At 43.0% G+C, this 16,818-nt stretch overlaps 1 protein-coding gene across 1 annotated transcript; it reads right to left on the reverse strand.

The window, feature by feature from the left end:
• Positions 1-471: 471 nt before the first annotated feature.
• GSS (glutathione synthetase) lies at positions 472-16,079 on the reverse strand. The gene is made up of 13 exons (XM_069953335.1): positions 16,006-16,079; positions 13,671-13,806; positions 12,758-12,903; positions 10,699-10,774; positions 10,300-10,439; positions 8,018-8,134; positions 7,022-7,102; positions 6,498-6,575; positions 6,339-6,405; positions 5,365-5,559; positions 3,266-3,347; positions 2,905-3,094; positions 472-932 (listed from the first exon to the last, which is right to left on the reverse strand). The coding sequence occupies exons 2-13, from the start codon at positions 13,797-13,799 to the stop codon at positions 809-811; spliced, it is 1,425 nt and encodes a 474-aa protein (XP_069809436.1). The 5' UTR covers positions 13,800-13,806; positions 16,006-16,079; the 3' UTR covers positions 472-808.
• Between the last annotated feature and the right edge of the window lie 739 nt (positions 16,080-16,818).

Here is a 16,818-nt window from a genome sequence, read left to right on the forward strand (position 1 = left end):
AAATGCCCATTTCGAGGACTATTATATGACTGTGCACAGTCAGCGTGCAGGTGACACTAAGGCTATGTTCACACTAAGGGCCCTATTCCACCGGACGATTATCGTTCAGATTATCGTTAAATCGTTCGAATCTAAACGATAATCGTTCGGTTGAAATGCAGTAACGATTAACGACCGAACGAGAAATCGTTGATCGCTTTATAAGACCTGGACCTATTTTTATCGTTGCTCGTTCGCAAAACGTTCGCAAATCGTTCGCATTGAATAAGACATCGTTCGGTCGTTCGCAATAGATACAAACGCAATAGCGAAGAAATACGGAAGAAGAAACGATCGCAATTACGATAAGTAACGATTATCGTTCCATGGAAATGAGTGAACGTTTTCAGGTCTTTCGCAATAGCGGTCGTTTGAGATCGTTAATCGTTAACGATTATGCTAACGATAATCGTCCGGTGGAATAGGGCCCTAAGTACTATGGATCTGACCTTCTTCTCCATTGAATTGCACAAAAAACACATTTGTTCACATGTAGTTTAAATTTTACAGCCGTAATTCTAAAAACTGCAGATTGCATGGTACTTCCTTTGAGCCATGAGTCGCATATGAGCCTATGAGCCATTTACTATTTTAGTTTATAACAACTACCTTGTGTAACATCCCAGTCTTCATTGACCAATATAGATGTCCTGCAAAAACCTAAAAAACTAACATGGGCCTTCATAAAGCAGCTATACAGGAGTTCCTCCAGTGTCCAGCATAGGGGGTTAGGCACATTGAGTATCAGAGGTCACACAACGTCCCTGGGTTAAACAAGGTAGGGATTGTCCAGGACTGCGACGCCAGCTGCCACCCCACCGTCAGCATGTTCGGTGGCTTTCGTCCGGAGGAGATGGCCCACGCGTTCATTGAGAACCAGCTTTTCACCCTGCCTAAAGTGAGAACCGACAGGAAAAATATTACACAGATCTATTAAAGGAGTTTATAAGATTACGGGTCCATTCACACGTACAGGATCTGCAGCAGATTTGATGTTGTGTTCAGCAGATCCTATATGTGTGAATGGGCCCTAAAGCAGCAAGAAAAACAGAACACGAGAACAGGGGGGGTAGAGTTGGTCATTTTCTGACAACAATCTTAAACAAGCGATACGCCATCAATATCAGACCGGAGGAAGTCCTAACACTATGCTGGAAGTCATCTAGGAATTAAAGGGAATGTCTCATCAATAAATGACTTCTTGTATAAATAATGTTTTTATGTTAAACATATTTTTTAAGAATTTTTGGTGAAATTTTTTCTAATTTTCCATTTTTCTATTTTATAAAATAATCATGATATCTTGTAGTTTTCATTCTCACCACTGAGGCTAAAACTAAGCTGAGACTACCTGTTGTGTCTTTGGTGATAAGAGGAGGCTGCAGTAAAGTGATCTGTACAGCATCACAGCGACAGGTGACATCAGTAAATAGAGATGACAATAGCAGCTCCCTGTGGAATGACCTCTTCAAAGGTCACAGAGCGCGCTCAGTAATGTTTCACATTCATCTCAAGGGGAGAGACCCTGACTATTGTCGTCTATGTCCATGACTCTTACTAAAAAGTATGTCACTAAATGCTGTAAAGAACAGTCTAGGCAATACAGCAAAAAGTGAAATAAAAGTGTACAAAAAGTGAAATAAAAAAAAAATTAAGTAGTAAAATAGAACATATTAGAATAAGGCCGGGTTTACATATGTCCGGCGGTGCGGCAGCGTTTCCCTCCAGCGCAGGAGAAAAGCGCCGGAGGGAAACGCATCTTTGAACTGATCCCATTGTTTTCAATGGGATCGTTCAAAATGTGCGGCGGTGAACTAGTGGCCGCCGCATCGCCGGACCGTCGGTGCGTTAGGACGCATCTTGCAGCGTCCTGGCGGACTGCCGCTGCGGTGATGCGCCCCCGCACCAATTCAATCGAATAGAGCGCCGGATGCCTCGCCGGGCAGGACGCATGCCGTTCAGGCAAATAGTAGCACAAAATAAACACATCTCTCCCCCTGTGTGCGCTCCCCCTCCCCTATAGTCCCCCCTTGGTCCCCCAGTAGTATATCGCCCCCCCTGTTTCTCCTCCAGTAGTATATAGCCCCCCTGTTGCCCCCCCAGTAATATTTAGCTTCCCTGTGTGTTCTCCCCCAATTAGTATACAGCCTCCCTGTGCGCTCTCCCCCAATAGTATATAGCCTCCCATGTGCGCTCTCCCCCTCCCAATTAGCCCCCCTGTGTGCTCTCCCCCTCCCATATAGCCCCCCTGTGCGCTCTCCCCTTGTAGTATATAGCCCCCTGTGAGCTCCCCCAATTAGTATATAGCCCCCGTGCGCTCCCCCGCAAATCCCATTGAAAATGACAGGAGAACATACTTGGAAAAAAAATGTCAACTGATGAGAGCAACTTGTGACAACTGATGGAAACTGATGGTTTTTAATGAAAAGAAGGATAGAAAAACTGATCACAACTGATGCATTTTTGGCATCAGTTGTGACATCAGTTGTGGTCAGTTTTTAGGCAAAAAACGCAACTGATGCCAACTTATATATGTAAACCCAGCCTAAAACAACAAGTTTTAGTATCTGGCTCTAATCAGTAAAATTTAGTTGACACCTTAAATGTTGCTTGGGCCACTGTATAAAAACATGACATACTCACCCTACCTGGGTGCCTGGCTCCTCCCAGTGTGATGTGATTCTGCCTCCTGCTAATCTGTCTGATGATTGCTGATGATGTCCCACCAGGAGCTGCAGGGGACCCAGGCAGGCGAGTATGTCTTTTCTATTATTATTATATAGTGGCTCTAACAATGTCTAAGAATTAAGTTCTTACAACATGCAATTTTTAGGGAAATAAAAAAAAATCATCAGGATTCCATACCTTACATATACGCCGAATATCCCCAGCTCGCTGATGCATTCTGACACCTGTATTTTGCCATTGGCTCTCAGAAGACAGTTCCTTACCGGCTGAGGCTTGATTTTATCCATGAGTATGTAAGACGTGCGCTCTGTGCTGTCCTTAACCCTTTCTAGTACTTCTCTTATTTCATCACCATAGATATTGTTTCCTGAAAGACAATGAAGAATCATTACACTGGGGGCCCTGCATCTGTGTCTGTCGGGGTCTAGTCACCCTTCTAGCTCCTTTTCTGAATGGGAATTGATAGGTCTATTAAATATATTACAGGTCGCACAGATCAGTATAGTTATTATAGGGGTTAAAAATCTGGGATATTCACCTCCGCCTTCTCTTTGGGGTTTTAATACATATTGCTCTGGGTTTGCCATTGCAATTTTCACAGTGTGGTCACCTTCTTCGCCCTTTATTAAAGAAGAAAAGTATACACATTCATAATTTATATAAGTATAAGTAAAAATTGTCATGGTTTATGTGTTCTTACATGTAACAAAAAATTTTAATTTCTGCTGGCTACAAAAGAAGTGGTGTATTCTTTCCAGTCTGACACAGTGCTCTCTGTCCATGTCAGGAACTGTCCAGAGCAGCAGCAAATCCCCATAGAAAACCTCTCCTGCTCTGGACAGTTCCTGACATGGACAGAGGTGGCAGCAGAGAGCACTGTGTCAGACTGGAAAGAATACACCACTTCCTGCAGGACATACAGCAGCTGATAAGTACTGTAAGACAAGATTTTTTTTTTTTTACCAGAAGTAATTTACAAATCTGTATATCACACCAGTTGATTTGAGTTAATTTTGGTGAACTGTAAAACTCAAGTACAAACATAAACCTACTTCTCATCTTTGGAACCACTTATAATAGTTAAATAAAGTAGTAAAAATAAAGAAGTGAGAATAACCTACTTTGTAAGGCGCCTGGGAATATGTACTGTATTAGGCCACACTTCACAGCGCAAAACAATTGTCATTTCTCCATTTAAAGGGGAACTATCAGCAGGTTAGACTAATCTAACCTGCTGATATGTCCCTATTGCACAGGGAATGCCGAAGATGAAGGTATGTGTCTGATCTTCCTTCCCGACACAGTTCCCGTACTGATAGTCCTTCACTAACCCCTAGCGATGATCCGGCTCGCCCCTCTGCCAGCCCACTCCATTGACAACCATTAGAGGGGACGGCCGTCTGAGGCCAAATCAGGGCCATGGGGTCAGGGCACAGGAACGGTGCCGAGGATGAAGGTAAGAGACATATCATCCTCCTCGGTGTGTCCTGTGCAATAGGGACATATCAGCAGGTTAGATTCGTCTAAGGCTAGGTTCACACTACGTTTTTGCAATCCGTTTTTTCATCCATTTTTTGCAAAAAATGGATGGAAAAAAACCATGCATGTGTGTGCATCCGTTTTTCCATTGAATTCCATTATAAAAAAACAGATAAAAACGGATCTGTTTTTTTTTTAACGTAGTCAACCTCATTTTTGTGTCCTTCAAAAAAAAAAAAAAAAGGATCAATGGAAAAACTAATCAAAACAGATGCATACACATGCATCCGTTTTTCATCCATTTTTTGCAAAAATCGGATTGCAAAAACGTAGTGTGAATCCAGCCTAAGCTGCTGATAGTAACATTTTAAATTGTTACTATCTTTTAAAAAAAAAAAAGTGTCAAAAGCTGTGATCAGTCTGGAACAGCCATAATTTGCAAAAACAGGTGATAAGAATGTTTATTATATGGACGGTCATAATCAATTACGGCCGTTATTCTATATTGTGTGCACTTCTGGACACATTCCCAAGGACTTCAATGGAGCGCATTATTAGGCTATGTTCACACACCGTAAAACCACGGCCGTAGTTTTGTGGTGTGTGACATAGCTTTATTTTCAATGGGATCCCGGGCCGGAGCGTACACAGATCGTACACGCTCCGGCCGGGATCCTGTGCGGCGCCGGAAAAAACTGACATGTCAGTTTTCTGCGGCCGCAATTCAGTGAATTCCGGCCGCAGAAAGACCTGTCAGTTCACACAGTGAAGCAAGCGGCTCCGGCCGCTTGCTTCACTCTGTGCTATGGGAAGCTCTGATGCGGGCGCACGCTGATGCGCCCGCATCAGAGCTCCGCGGCCGGAAAGATCACCCGGCCGACACTTAAGTACCGGCCGGGATGGTCGAGGCTAAGACCGGCTGTTCCGTGATCCGGCCCGAGTCGCGGAACAGCCGGGTGTTCACGTAATGTGAATATAGCCTTATATTGGAAATAGAACCATATTCTGACCTCAAAATTACAGCCACATTTTACCTTGACTTCACAGTGTTTGAACATAACCTAAAGAGTGTAGAAATGCAGATGACTGCGCCATTTTCACTTTGAAGTGTGAAGAGTTTTGACAACCTAATATTTTACCATCTAAACCTCCACGTACAATATCCAAGGAGTACAGGCCTGCAAACGTCTCTCGGATTCGGGACACAGCCTTCGGTTGGTCGGGCAGGAACTTTTCCAGTACAAGCGGGCGGCTCAGTTCCTGTTGCACTTTCTTGGTACCGACCAGCTGGGTTGCTATATCGGGACATTTTACCGCTCGGGATCGTTCCATCATAAGCCGAGCTTCCCAAGCCTAAACAAGAAGAAAGAGTCATAGATATAGAAAGAGTTTTAAAGGGATTGTTCACCAAATTTTTATTCTTTCAAATCAACTAGTGCCAGAAAGTGCCAGAGATTTGTAATTTACTTTTATAAAAAAATCTCCAGTCTCAGTCTTCCAGTACTTATCAGCTGCTGTATGTCCTGCAGGAAGTGGTGTATTCATTCCAGTCTGACACAGTGCTCTCTGCTGCCACCTCTGTCCATGTCAGGAACTGTCCAGAGCAGCAGCAAATCCCCATAGAAAACCTCTCCTGCTCTGGACAGTTCCTGACATGGACAGAGGTGGCAGCAGAGAGCGCTGTGTCAGACTGGAAAGAATACACCAGGACACACAGCAGCTGATAACTACTGGAAGAATTAAATTACAAATCTCTGGCATCGGTTGCAAATTTCTGGCTCCGGTTGATTAGAAAGAAAAACAAAATGTTGAACACCACATTTAAATTCCCTTAGAATTACAACTACTTTTTTTCCGAGAAAAAACTTTGGCTAGTGCTAAAGTGCTTAGAAAAACATGGCAGCTGTCTTCTATAAACAGCACGGCTCCTGTCCTCAGTTTGAGTGTGGGGTTTGCAGCTCATTTCCATTAAAGTGAATGGAGCTGAATTGTAATACCACACACAACCTAAGAACAGGGGTGGCGCTGTTTATGCAATTAAGTAGCTGTGGTTTTTCTGATCCTGGATCATCCTTTTAAATTAAAGCCACCAGGGACCTGCTTTGTCAGTGCACATGACTGTATATACGGACCTGCTCGCTGTAATCCTGAGGCATGTATCCTGTTCTGAAATAGGCCACTGCCACTTCATATCCGTCTCTGCAGGAAAGTACAAAAAGAATCAACGAGGAACAGAAAACACCATAAACTTGCACAACATTGTAGATAAAGGAAGTAGCAGGAACCCTTACACATATAGACATCTCTTCTCATCCAGAGATCCCCTCTCATAGACGTCTGTCAAGCGTCTCCTGATCACCTTGATATTTCTGGAAAAATAAATTTATAAAAGAAAGCTATATAGATCTGTAGTTTACTTCTATTTAAAAATCTCAAGTCTTCCAGTACTTATCAGCTGCTGCATGTCCTGCAGGAAGAGGTGTATTTTTTCCAGTTTGACACAGTGCTCTCTGTTGCCCTCTCTGTCCATGTCAGGAACGGTCTGGACAGTTCCTGACATGGACAGAGGTGGTTGCAGAGAGCACTGTGTCAGACTGGAAAGAATAAACCACTTCCTGCAGAACATACAGCAGCTGATAAGTACTGGAAGACTGAAGATTTTTAAATTACACATCTGTATAACTTTCTAACACCAGTGGATTTGATTTTTTTTAAATTTCCGCCAGAGTTCCCCTTTAATTACCAAATATGCGGACAGACAAAACAATCGCTGATTGATCTGATTTCTTCACATTACAGAATACAAAATGATTACCTGTTCCACAGTTCATTCTCAATATAGCGGTGATCAAATATGTTTCTCTGTACGTTCTCAACCAAAAACATGACGACAGCCCTGAAATGAGAAATAATCAAGTGAGAGGTTACTGGGGGAAAGATCAGAAGCAACGTGAGAAAATATTACTTTACTAAAAGAGTAGTAGATGCTTGAAACTAACTTCCAGCAGATGTGGTAAATCTTCAATAACTGAATGTAAGCCTGTCTGGGATAAGTATATAACTATCCTAAGATAAGAAGAGGTAAAATACTAATAGGGTAGACTCGATGGATCGGGGCGGGGGGGCCTTTTTCTACCGACACTTTACTACGTTTCTATAATGTAAGCACAAAAGCAACTTAAAAGGGAATTTTTTCTTATAATCGCAAGAGTTGTGGAGACCGTGCTGAGCTGCAGCATGCGTGTCTGCTCCCTCCCCCACCACATGATTAATGTACAAGACTTAGTACTGTCAAACCCTGTACATCAATCATGCAGGACAGGGAGGGGGAAGCATGCATACTGCAGCTCTGCCCGGCCTCAGCAACACTTGAGTTTGAAATGATAATTTTATAACAACACACACAGCCATCATCTAACAGGCATGTATCATTTGTTTCATCTCATTTGTTTTTAAAGTTATAAAATCCTGTTTTCCTTACAAGGTGAAGTGTTCTAGGGACTGGGCTGAGCTGCAGCATGCGCACCACCTCCCTGCCCTGCATGGTGGATATACAGGGATTGGCTCCCACCACCTTGTAGGATAGATGGGGGGTAGAGTTGCCCTTTAAATTTTGTGAATTTCCTAGAACAATTCAATGAAGAATTCAGCTATCAGGCTAGGTACACATTTAGCCAATGCCAAAGGGAGGCCCAAATCTTCCTTTGTGTTGGTTCCATTCTTGGCATTGAGTATAAATACTGTCCAATACTGGCTAAAATAATTATTTTCATCAAAATTCACAGATAAATAAAATTATTTGATATCTGACCTTTGTGATCCATACAGTTCCCAGGCTCTGGCAATCCCGCGGGATATCCCAAGTGACGGGTTGTTTGACAGAACGTTACTAACGTCCTCTGGTTTCCCAAGAGCCTTTAGGACGTGTCTACAGAAAGATAGAAGAGCTTCACTTATAACATATCAATGATTGCTGCTCCAAGATGGGTATGTCCTTAGTAAATCCTCAGTAATCTGCTATGGCTGTAAGTGTTCAGTTTCCCTGCAGCTCCCCCACAGGGGAAATGAAGTATTACACAATAACTATTCACACCAGTGAAATGTCTGTATAATACAAGTACTCCACACAAATACTCTAAGGGTCCTTTTACATGGCCAGACATGGGGCTGTGCAAGGATGCAAGCGAGATCGGCACTCATATGCAGTGCCTTTACATGGCACAATAAGAAGGGAGACTGACACCATGCATATGCGTATATCTTACTGCCACATTCCAGATGCCGATCACATCAGCAGTGAATACTTGAAAGGAATCTGTCAGCTGCAATTCAGGCTTCAAACCACTGACATTGTTATATAACTGTCAGGTCAAGGAGACACACGGTACCTTTCCTATATCCAACTGTGCTTCCAGGATGTAGAGAAATTATTTTATTATCTAGTACAAGGAGTCATAGAGGCTTTTCCAAGCTCCTGAAAAGTTACAAGCTGGAGAGCCTATTTGATTTTTGGTACTATGGAATAAAGGTATGTCTTTACATTCTGGAAGCACAGACAGATATATAATAGGTACCATGTGTCTCCTTGACCTAACAGCTATTTAACAATGTCAGCGGTATGGAATGGTATTGCACGTGACAGATTCCCTTTACCATTAGCTCTGCTGTGTGATCCGGCATCATTACCTTCTTTCTGACAGTGTCAAAGATGTGTCCTGCTCTCGGGACGCCTCTGTATCTCCTGTCCTTCCGGCTGTCAATCACTGAGGAGGAGAGGAGGTTAAAGATACAGTAAGAGCCAGAGAGCGGGTCAGGAGCAGGATGCAGAAAGAAGGTACTGATGGTAAGTATACACTACTAATGTGATAGCATATCCGTGCTGTCAGTTTACCTTTTGCTACTGGCTACACACAGGGATATGTGCGGCTGATAACAATAAATTTCTAATGCAGCTCAAAACATGCGACGAGCTGAAGATGAGGATTTTCCCGATCTTCAACTGATCGCTGTAACTTTTACATGGGCCGATTATCAGGAGCCCCTCTAGGAACACTCATTGCCAATATTGGCCTGTGTAATGGTGCGTTTACACAGAAAGATTATGTGACAGATTATCTGCCAAAGATTTGAAGCCAAAGCCAGGAATGGATTTGAAAAGAGGAGAAATCTCAGTGTTTCCTTTATGACCTGATCTCGGTTTATAGGCTGTTTCTGGCTTTGGCTTCAAATCTTTGGCAGACAATCTCATATAATCTTTCTGTGTAAATGGACCCTAAGGGTGCCTTTACACAGAAAGATTTATCAGACAGATTTTTGAAGCCAAAGCCGGGAATGGATTTGAAAAGAGGAGAAATCAGTCTTTCCTTTATGACCTGTTCTCTGTTTATAGTCTGTTCCTGGCTTTGGCTTCAGAAATCTGTCAGATAAATCTCTGTGTAAAGGCAACCTTAGGCTGGCTTCACACTGCCTTAAAATCTTGGAAAAAGGCCATGGCATTGCCAGCAGCCAGACGTTAGCTGGAGGTCAATGGAAGATTATGATTTGCCTGTGTTTTTTTTTTTTTGGGTGGTGTTTTTTTTGGTGTTTTTAAAGGCTCTGTGGCAATTTTTCCAAAAATGCACCCTGCTGAGGGTGCAGAGTTTTTTTATTTCTTTTTTGCAAACCATGGCGATATTTCTCCCGTAGACTTCAATGGGACTGTTCAGATTGTCTTAAAAACGCCATTTTTGTGTGTACTGCGTTTTTTTTTTTTTATTATTTCTGGTGTTTTTGTGGTCCAGTAGATGTGATGACAGAGGAAAAAAAAAAGTTCAGCGCACAAAAACACCTAAACCACAAAAAAAGATTCACATTCACATGTAAAGTCAACCCCCCCCCCAAAAAAAGAGCCAATGAATGAAAAAACGCAATGTTTTCTGGTGTTTTTTTGGAGGCCTGAAAAACGCCACATTAAAAAGGACGTGTGAGGGTGCCCTAAAAGGCCCTCTAGTGGCTAAACCTCAATCTGCCTAAAAGATAAGACCTGAACTGTGGACCACCTTTATTGACAGCGGTTTCATAAACCCCCTAAACCCGACCATCAGGCCTCCTTACTGGTGCACCGCAGGCGTCTGAGACGAGAGGCCCCCAAAGCTGGCAGCAATAGTATTAATCTCAATCTGTTTCAGAGCCGTGGTCCCATCCGCTCTGCAGTCAAACATGTAGTCTGAGCGATTGATGCCTAAAAACACAGTCTGAAAAATAAAAAAAGGACATAGGTGGATAGAGAAAGTGGCAGGCGAAGCTTCATACACAACTATACTGAAAGGGGAAGATTTATCAAACATGGCGTGAAGTGAAACTGGCTCAGTTGCCCCTAGCAACCAATCAGATTCCACCTTTCATTTTCTAAAGAGTCTGTGAGGAGTGAAAAGTGGAATCTGACTGGTTGCTAGGGGCAACTGAGCCAGTTTCACTTTACGCCATGTTTGATAAATCTTGATGGGTCTATACCTGAGCCAGGCCTTCACTCAGCACGTGTCTGTAAACCTTAAAAAGCTTCTCGATGAAGTCGTCCACTTTTATGGTGCTGTAAGATAAAACAGGAATAGGATTTTTTTTTTTGGCAAGATATGTATATAAACACATACAGCTGTATCCATAAAACCGCATATCTCCCACCTTATACACCCACCATGCAGCTCACCCCATGTGACTTCTAGAAATGGGCGCAACTGGCGCATGCCCAAGTCCAATCGTTCGGCATCTGAAGAAGTTGGATGCTGCCCTAGGGAGTCCTGGAAAACATGGATACAGCTTATGGCCTATGCCTGTATCCATGTTTTCCAGGACTCCCTAGGGCGGCATCCAACTTCTTCAGCCAGCAGTAATAAAACGCTGAACGATCGGACTTGAGCATGCCCCAGTCGCGCCCATCTCTAGTGACTTCCTTCATGACCTACATGCCGCCAATATCAAAAGTCAGAGGTGGTCATAGTAATGTGGCCCGGCTGTGCAGCTATCTCAATAGCCTGTGCAAACAGCACATTCCCTGCTATGTCTGACTAGTCAGTGTGTACTTAGCTGACTGGTGCACCAAAGCCGCAGCTCATACACAATATATCACCGCAGGCTACAAGATTATTTGGCCAGAAAAGAACGGTCAAATTACATAAACAGGTAATAATAAGTAGATAATACAGGTGTGTATTTAATAATACTAAATTGTTGTTAAATCAAGAAAGTTACCCAGATATGTAAATTACTTCCATTTCAAAATCTCAAGTCTTCCAGTACTTATCGGCAAAGAAAATCCCGGCACTCACCTAGTGAAGTTTATGTTTGTTTATTGTGTGCAAAACATCATAAAGTCCAGGAGGACCCGTTTCGGCATATAGCCTTAAAGGGGTAGTCCACCCAAAAAAAATTTCTTTCAAATCAACTGGTGCCATAAAGTGCCAGAGATTTGTAATTCACTTCTATTAAAAAATCTTAAGTCTTCCAGTACTTATTAGCTGCTGTATGTCCAGCAGGAAGTAGTGTTTTCTTTCCCGTCTGACCCAGTGCTCTCTGTTGCCTCCTCTGTCCATGTCAGGAACTGTCCAAAGCAGGAGAAAATCCCCATAGAAAACCCCTCCTGCTCTCCAGACTGGAAATAATACAACTTCCTGTTGGGCATACAGCAGCTGATAAGTACTGGAAGGCTTGAGATTTTTTAATAGAAGTAAATTACAAATCTCTGTCACTTCATGGCAGCAGTTGATTTGAAAGAAAAAATTTTGGGGTGGACTACCCCTTTAAGGCTATATGCCGTAACGGGTCCTCCTGGACTTTATGATGTTTTGCACACATTAAACAAACATAAACTTCACTAGGTGAGTGCCAGGATTTTTTAAACCACTACTTCTGGGACGCCATCTTGCCACGAGCACCACCACCACCACCACAGAAGTGCCGTCTCCTCTACAATACAAGAATTGCCTGCCCGAGGTCATGCCCCTGTAACTACATACTTATGACAACTACCCTAAGGCTATATGCCGAAACGGGTCCTCCTGTACTTTATGATGTTTTGCACACAAGGTGAGTGCTGGGATTTTCTTAACCACTACTTCTGGGATGCCATACCGCCACGAGCACCACCACCACAGAAGTGCTGTCTTCTCTACAATACAGGATTTTCCAGTACTTATCAGCTGCTGTATGGCCTGCAGGAAGTGGTGTATTCTTTCCAGTCTGACATAGTGCTCCCTGCTGCCACCTCTGTCCATGTCAGGAACTGTCCAGAGCAGCAGAAAATCCCTATAGAAATCCTCTCCTGCTCTGGACAGTTACAGAGGCGGCAGCAGAGAGCACTGTGTCACACTGGAAAAAAATACACCACTTCCTGCAGGACATACAGCAGCTCATAAGTACTGGAAGACTGGATATTTTTAAACAGAAATAATTTACAAATCTATTTGAATTTCTGACACCGGTGGATTTGATAACTTTTTTTCTCTAGAGTACCCCTTTAAGATTAAAGACATAAGTAACATTACATGGACATAGTCGCTGCATTTTTTTTTTCTACCTTGAAAGTGTATTCTCCAGGAATGAGGGGTTCTGGCTGAGACGATCCACCAACAGGTTAAAATCTTCTTGGACAGACTTTGCTTGCTCAAAGAGGGTTCTTGGTACAGGAGAAGGAAGCAACGTGAACGGAGCAAAATTCACCACCTAAAAAAACATCATTATAATTTATGGTCAAACATAAGTTTTTAAAGGGTTTTCTGGCATTTTACACTGATAAAGATGTTGGCTTGATGGAATAATCACTTAAACAATGAGGCAGCAGCAGAGAACTATGGACTCTTTACTGGAGTATGTGACACAATGATATAGGTCTATGCACATGCAACTCTCTCAAATACTGTAGCTTAAAGGGGTATTCTGGCAATTTTTTCTCTCATATCAACCAGTTTCTGAAAGTTATATAGATGTAATTTACTTCTATTTAAAAAATCTCAAGTCTTCAAGTACTTATGAGCTGCTGTATGTCCTGCAGGAAGTGGTGTATTCTTTCCAGTCTGACACAGCACTCTCTGCTGCCACCTCTGTCCATGTCAGGAACTGTCCAGAGCAGGAGAGGTTTTCTATGGGGATTTGCTGCTGCTCTGGACAGTTCCTGACATGGACAGAGGTGGCAGCAGAGAGTGCTGTGTCAGACTGGAAAGAATACACTACTTCCTGCAGAACATACCACAGCTGATAAGTACTGGAAGAATGGAGATTTTTAAATAGAAGTAAATTACAAATCTATATAACATTAAAGAACGCCCCTTTAATCCATTTAAGTAAATGGTGCAGAGCTGCAATGCCAAACATAGCCGATATCATCCAATATATCGGTATCATCAAGCCCATCCTAAGGATTGATTTTGTCATAAAAGGGATGGAAAACCTTTATTGATCATGGACCAGTATCTACGAGGAAAGTTACTTACATCGGACGAGTTTGGGCTTTCCTTTGTTCTCATGACAATCCCTTGCAGGAGAGCGGTATCAATGGCAACGGGGACTATCTCCTCCAGCAACTTGGCATCACTAAATACATCCGTCCATAAGTCAGCCATTTTGGCGCTGTGTAGAGAAATATACATGTTAACATTTTCAGAAGGCGATCAGTTGTATGGCAGCAGGTACCGGGCGACTGTATATTGGACGGAAGTAAGAGACTAATATTAAAGGATACTTGTCTGGTTTGGTTACATTAAAGGGGTATTCCACTCAAACATAACTTTTGATATGTTGCCGCCCATGGTGAGACTAACAATTCCTTCCATACTTGCTATTATTTATTCAGTCTCCTTCTCCCAGTTCTGAACTGCTGCTTTCTGCTAAAGACACAAAAAACTGTATTTGAGCTTTTCTCTCTATCTCCTCCCCCTCCCCCCTTCCTTGTGAGACAGCTGATATAAACAAGTCACTATTTGCAACTTTGTAATGCCGGGAGTTAAAAGGCAACTTGACCTCAGATTAACCCTCCAGCATTACAAAGAAGCTACAATGTTGTAGATAAAGCCTGCCAGGGACTTGTTTACATCAGCCGTCTCAGAAGGGAGGGGGAGAGAGAGAAAAGCTCACACACAGATTTTTGTGTCTTCAGCAGAAAGCAGCAACTCAGAACTGGGGGAAGGAGACTGAATAGATAATAACAAGTATGGAAGGAATTGTTAGTCTCACCATGGGCAGCAACATATGATAAGTTATGTTTCAGTGGAATACCCCTTTAACTGTAAGGTTCTGGCTACTGGGAGGAGGATGGCAGAGCGCTATCTGGGAGGAATGCCAGGAATGACACCGCTCAGTGCTTGGAGAACAAGACAAAGAGGGAAATATTTGAGGATTAGTATCACGTGTCCAGCCTCTCTGGGGTTGGTGGTAAAATTATTAATTCTCAAGAAGTTAATAATAAACCGATTTAGCAGTCAGATTACGGCGATGAAACAACAATACGTTCTTTATGTCACCTATTACAGCCGTTCCACTGGAGACTTCGCTACTCTCTGTGGATTTTGGGGTGGAATATTTCAAGGGGAAAAAAAAAGAGTCTGCAATGTGCGCGGGATGTATAGACGCTAATAGAGATAAATCCGTCAGAAACTGGACTTTTAGCTTCGGCTGTCCAGGCATGATGGGAATTGTAGTTTTGCAATGGTTGGAGGGACGCAGTTTGACACTCCTGATCTAGAGCCACATTATGCTCTATAGATTACTGCCATGTCTCCAGGAAGAGCTATAATGTCATTTACTGCACAGTCACCATCAACTGTCCAGAGCAGGAGAGGTTTTCTATGGGGATTTACTGCTGCTCTGGACAGTTCCTGACATGGACAGAGGTGGCAGCAGAGAGCAGTGTGTCAGACTGGAGAGAATACACCACTTCCTGCAGGACATACAGCAGCTGATAAGTACTGGAAGACTGGAGATTTCTAAATAGAAGTAACTTACAAATCTCAGGCACTTTGATTTAAAAAAAATAAATAAGTAAATAGAATAATAATTATATTAAAAATAATAATTATATATATATATATATCCTTTAATTCCTACGCTACGAAAACATGGCCACTTTTCCCTCCCTCTTGTCTCCAGCTTGGGTGGGGTTTTGAAACTCAGTTCCATTGAAGTAAATGGAGCTTAATTGCAAACCGCACCTGACCTGGAGACAAGAGAGGGGGAAAAGTGGCCATGTTTTTGTAGCGCTGGATAATCCCTTTAGGAGCAAACAGAGCTCGGGGGAGAACTGACCAATGTTCTAGTGATCAGTGGGAGCCCTCAAAGTCAAACCCGCACCAATCAGACACTTATCACGCATAAATCTTAATATTGGGATAATCCCTTTAAGGACATGGTAAAACATGAGGTTCATCATCTGATGCTTTAGGAATAAAAACAATGGTCTTGCCACGCAATGTCTTGTGGTTGCCATAATCTACAAAACTACTATTCCCATCATGTCTGGACAGCCAAAGCTAAAGCTTTGGCTGTCCAGGCATGATGGGAATTGTAGTTTTGCAACAGCTGGAGGGCCTGAGTTGAACACCCGTGGACTATGATTTTACTGCACACAACCTTCCACATAGAGCCCCAGGCTAGAACTGACCCATATACATAGACACACACTGACATACAGGATATGCTATACAGAAATAGGGTGCAAAACTACATCTCCCAGCATGCACTGCTGCATACAATATCATTCTAATGGGATCCAATTATATAAGCACCAGGTCTATAATAGAAGCTGTTATATAGAGTCTACAGGTCAGAACTCACCAGCTCCTTCCACTTCTTAGCTGAATATCACACACTCCAGCACAGTGCGCTTACAGGAGGGGAGGAGCATCTCATAGACACAGCTACGTGATTGGTTAGCAGATCGAGGCTTGGAACGCAGACAGTAGCTGCTGATTGGCTGCTACAGAAAGTTTCAGTTCATCATGACTGTGCAGTAAAGCAGCGCCCGGCGGGGAGGGGGCGTGGTCACAGAGGCGGTGATTGCTGTGGGCAAAGTACAGCGCGCCAAAGTGAGTGTGTGAGGTGGTGGCTGTCACTGTGCCGGGCCGGCGACACTTTACGGCTGTGCCCGTTGTTACCTTATTTTTGTACAACAGCTTTATTTAAGAGCACATAGTGACACAAAGCTTTACAGAAGGTTTTATAGCCTGTAGCCTCGGCTCTCTTTACTTTTGGAAGTTGTGTAAATTTAAAGGGTTCCGAGGAGGATTCCACAATGTTATGTTTTGAGGCTAAAAAAATGTGTTTTTTATTCATACAAAATGAAATTCAAATTTTTAGTTTTTTTTTTCTTGGTTTTAGGAGTTTTTGGGGTTTTAGTTTTTACGAATGTTTTATAGGTTTTTTTTTTGTTTTTTTTTGAGGGGGGTGAGGGGGTTTATGCAATTCAGGTCTTTGCAGGTTTCAAGAGTACTGAAGTGTTCGCAAATGCCCCGTTTTCCTTTTTTCGCAAATGCCCCGTTTTCCCCCCCCCCCCCCCCCCCCCACTGCGGGCCGGCCGGCCTCCTGTGCTTCAGCTCCGGCCCAGTGCCCGTGACGGTGCCGTTCTATCCGTAGGTAAGATAAAAGAGG

This window comes from Dendropsophus ebraccatus, chromosome 14 (assembly GCF_027789765.1).
Source record: "Dendropsophus ebraccatus isolate aDenEbr1 chromosome 14, aDenEbr1.pat, whole genome shotgun sequence".
NCBI classification, from domain to species: domain Eukaryota; kingdom Metazoa; phylum Chordata; class Amphibia; order Anura; family Hylidae; genus Dendropsophus; species Dendropsophus ebraccatus.

Bases quoted from the DNA above. Each gene is read 5' to 3' on its own strand.
- GSS (XM_069953335.1), bottom strand. From the start codon at position 13,799: ATGGCTGACTTATGGACGGATGTATTTAGTGATGCCAAGTTGCTGGAG. The intron at 8,135-10,299 runs GTAAGGAGGCCT...ATCTTTCTGTAG, and splicing joins CAGACGCCTGCGGTGCACCA to ACACGTCCTAAAGGCTCTTG. The intron at 933-2,904 runs GTATGGAATCCT...TTCTCACTTTAG, and splicing joins ATATTCGGCGTATATGTAAG to GCAGGGTGAAAAGCTGGTTC.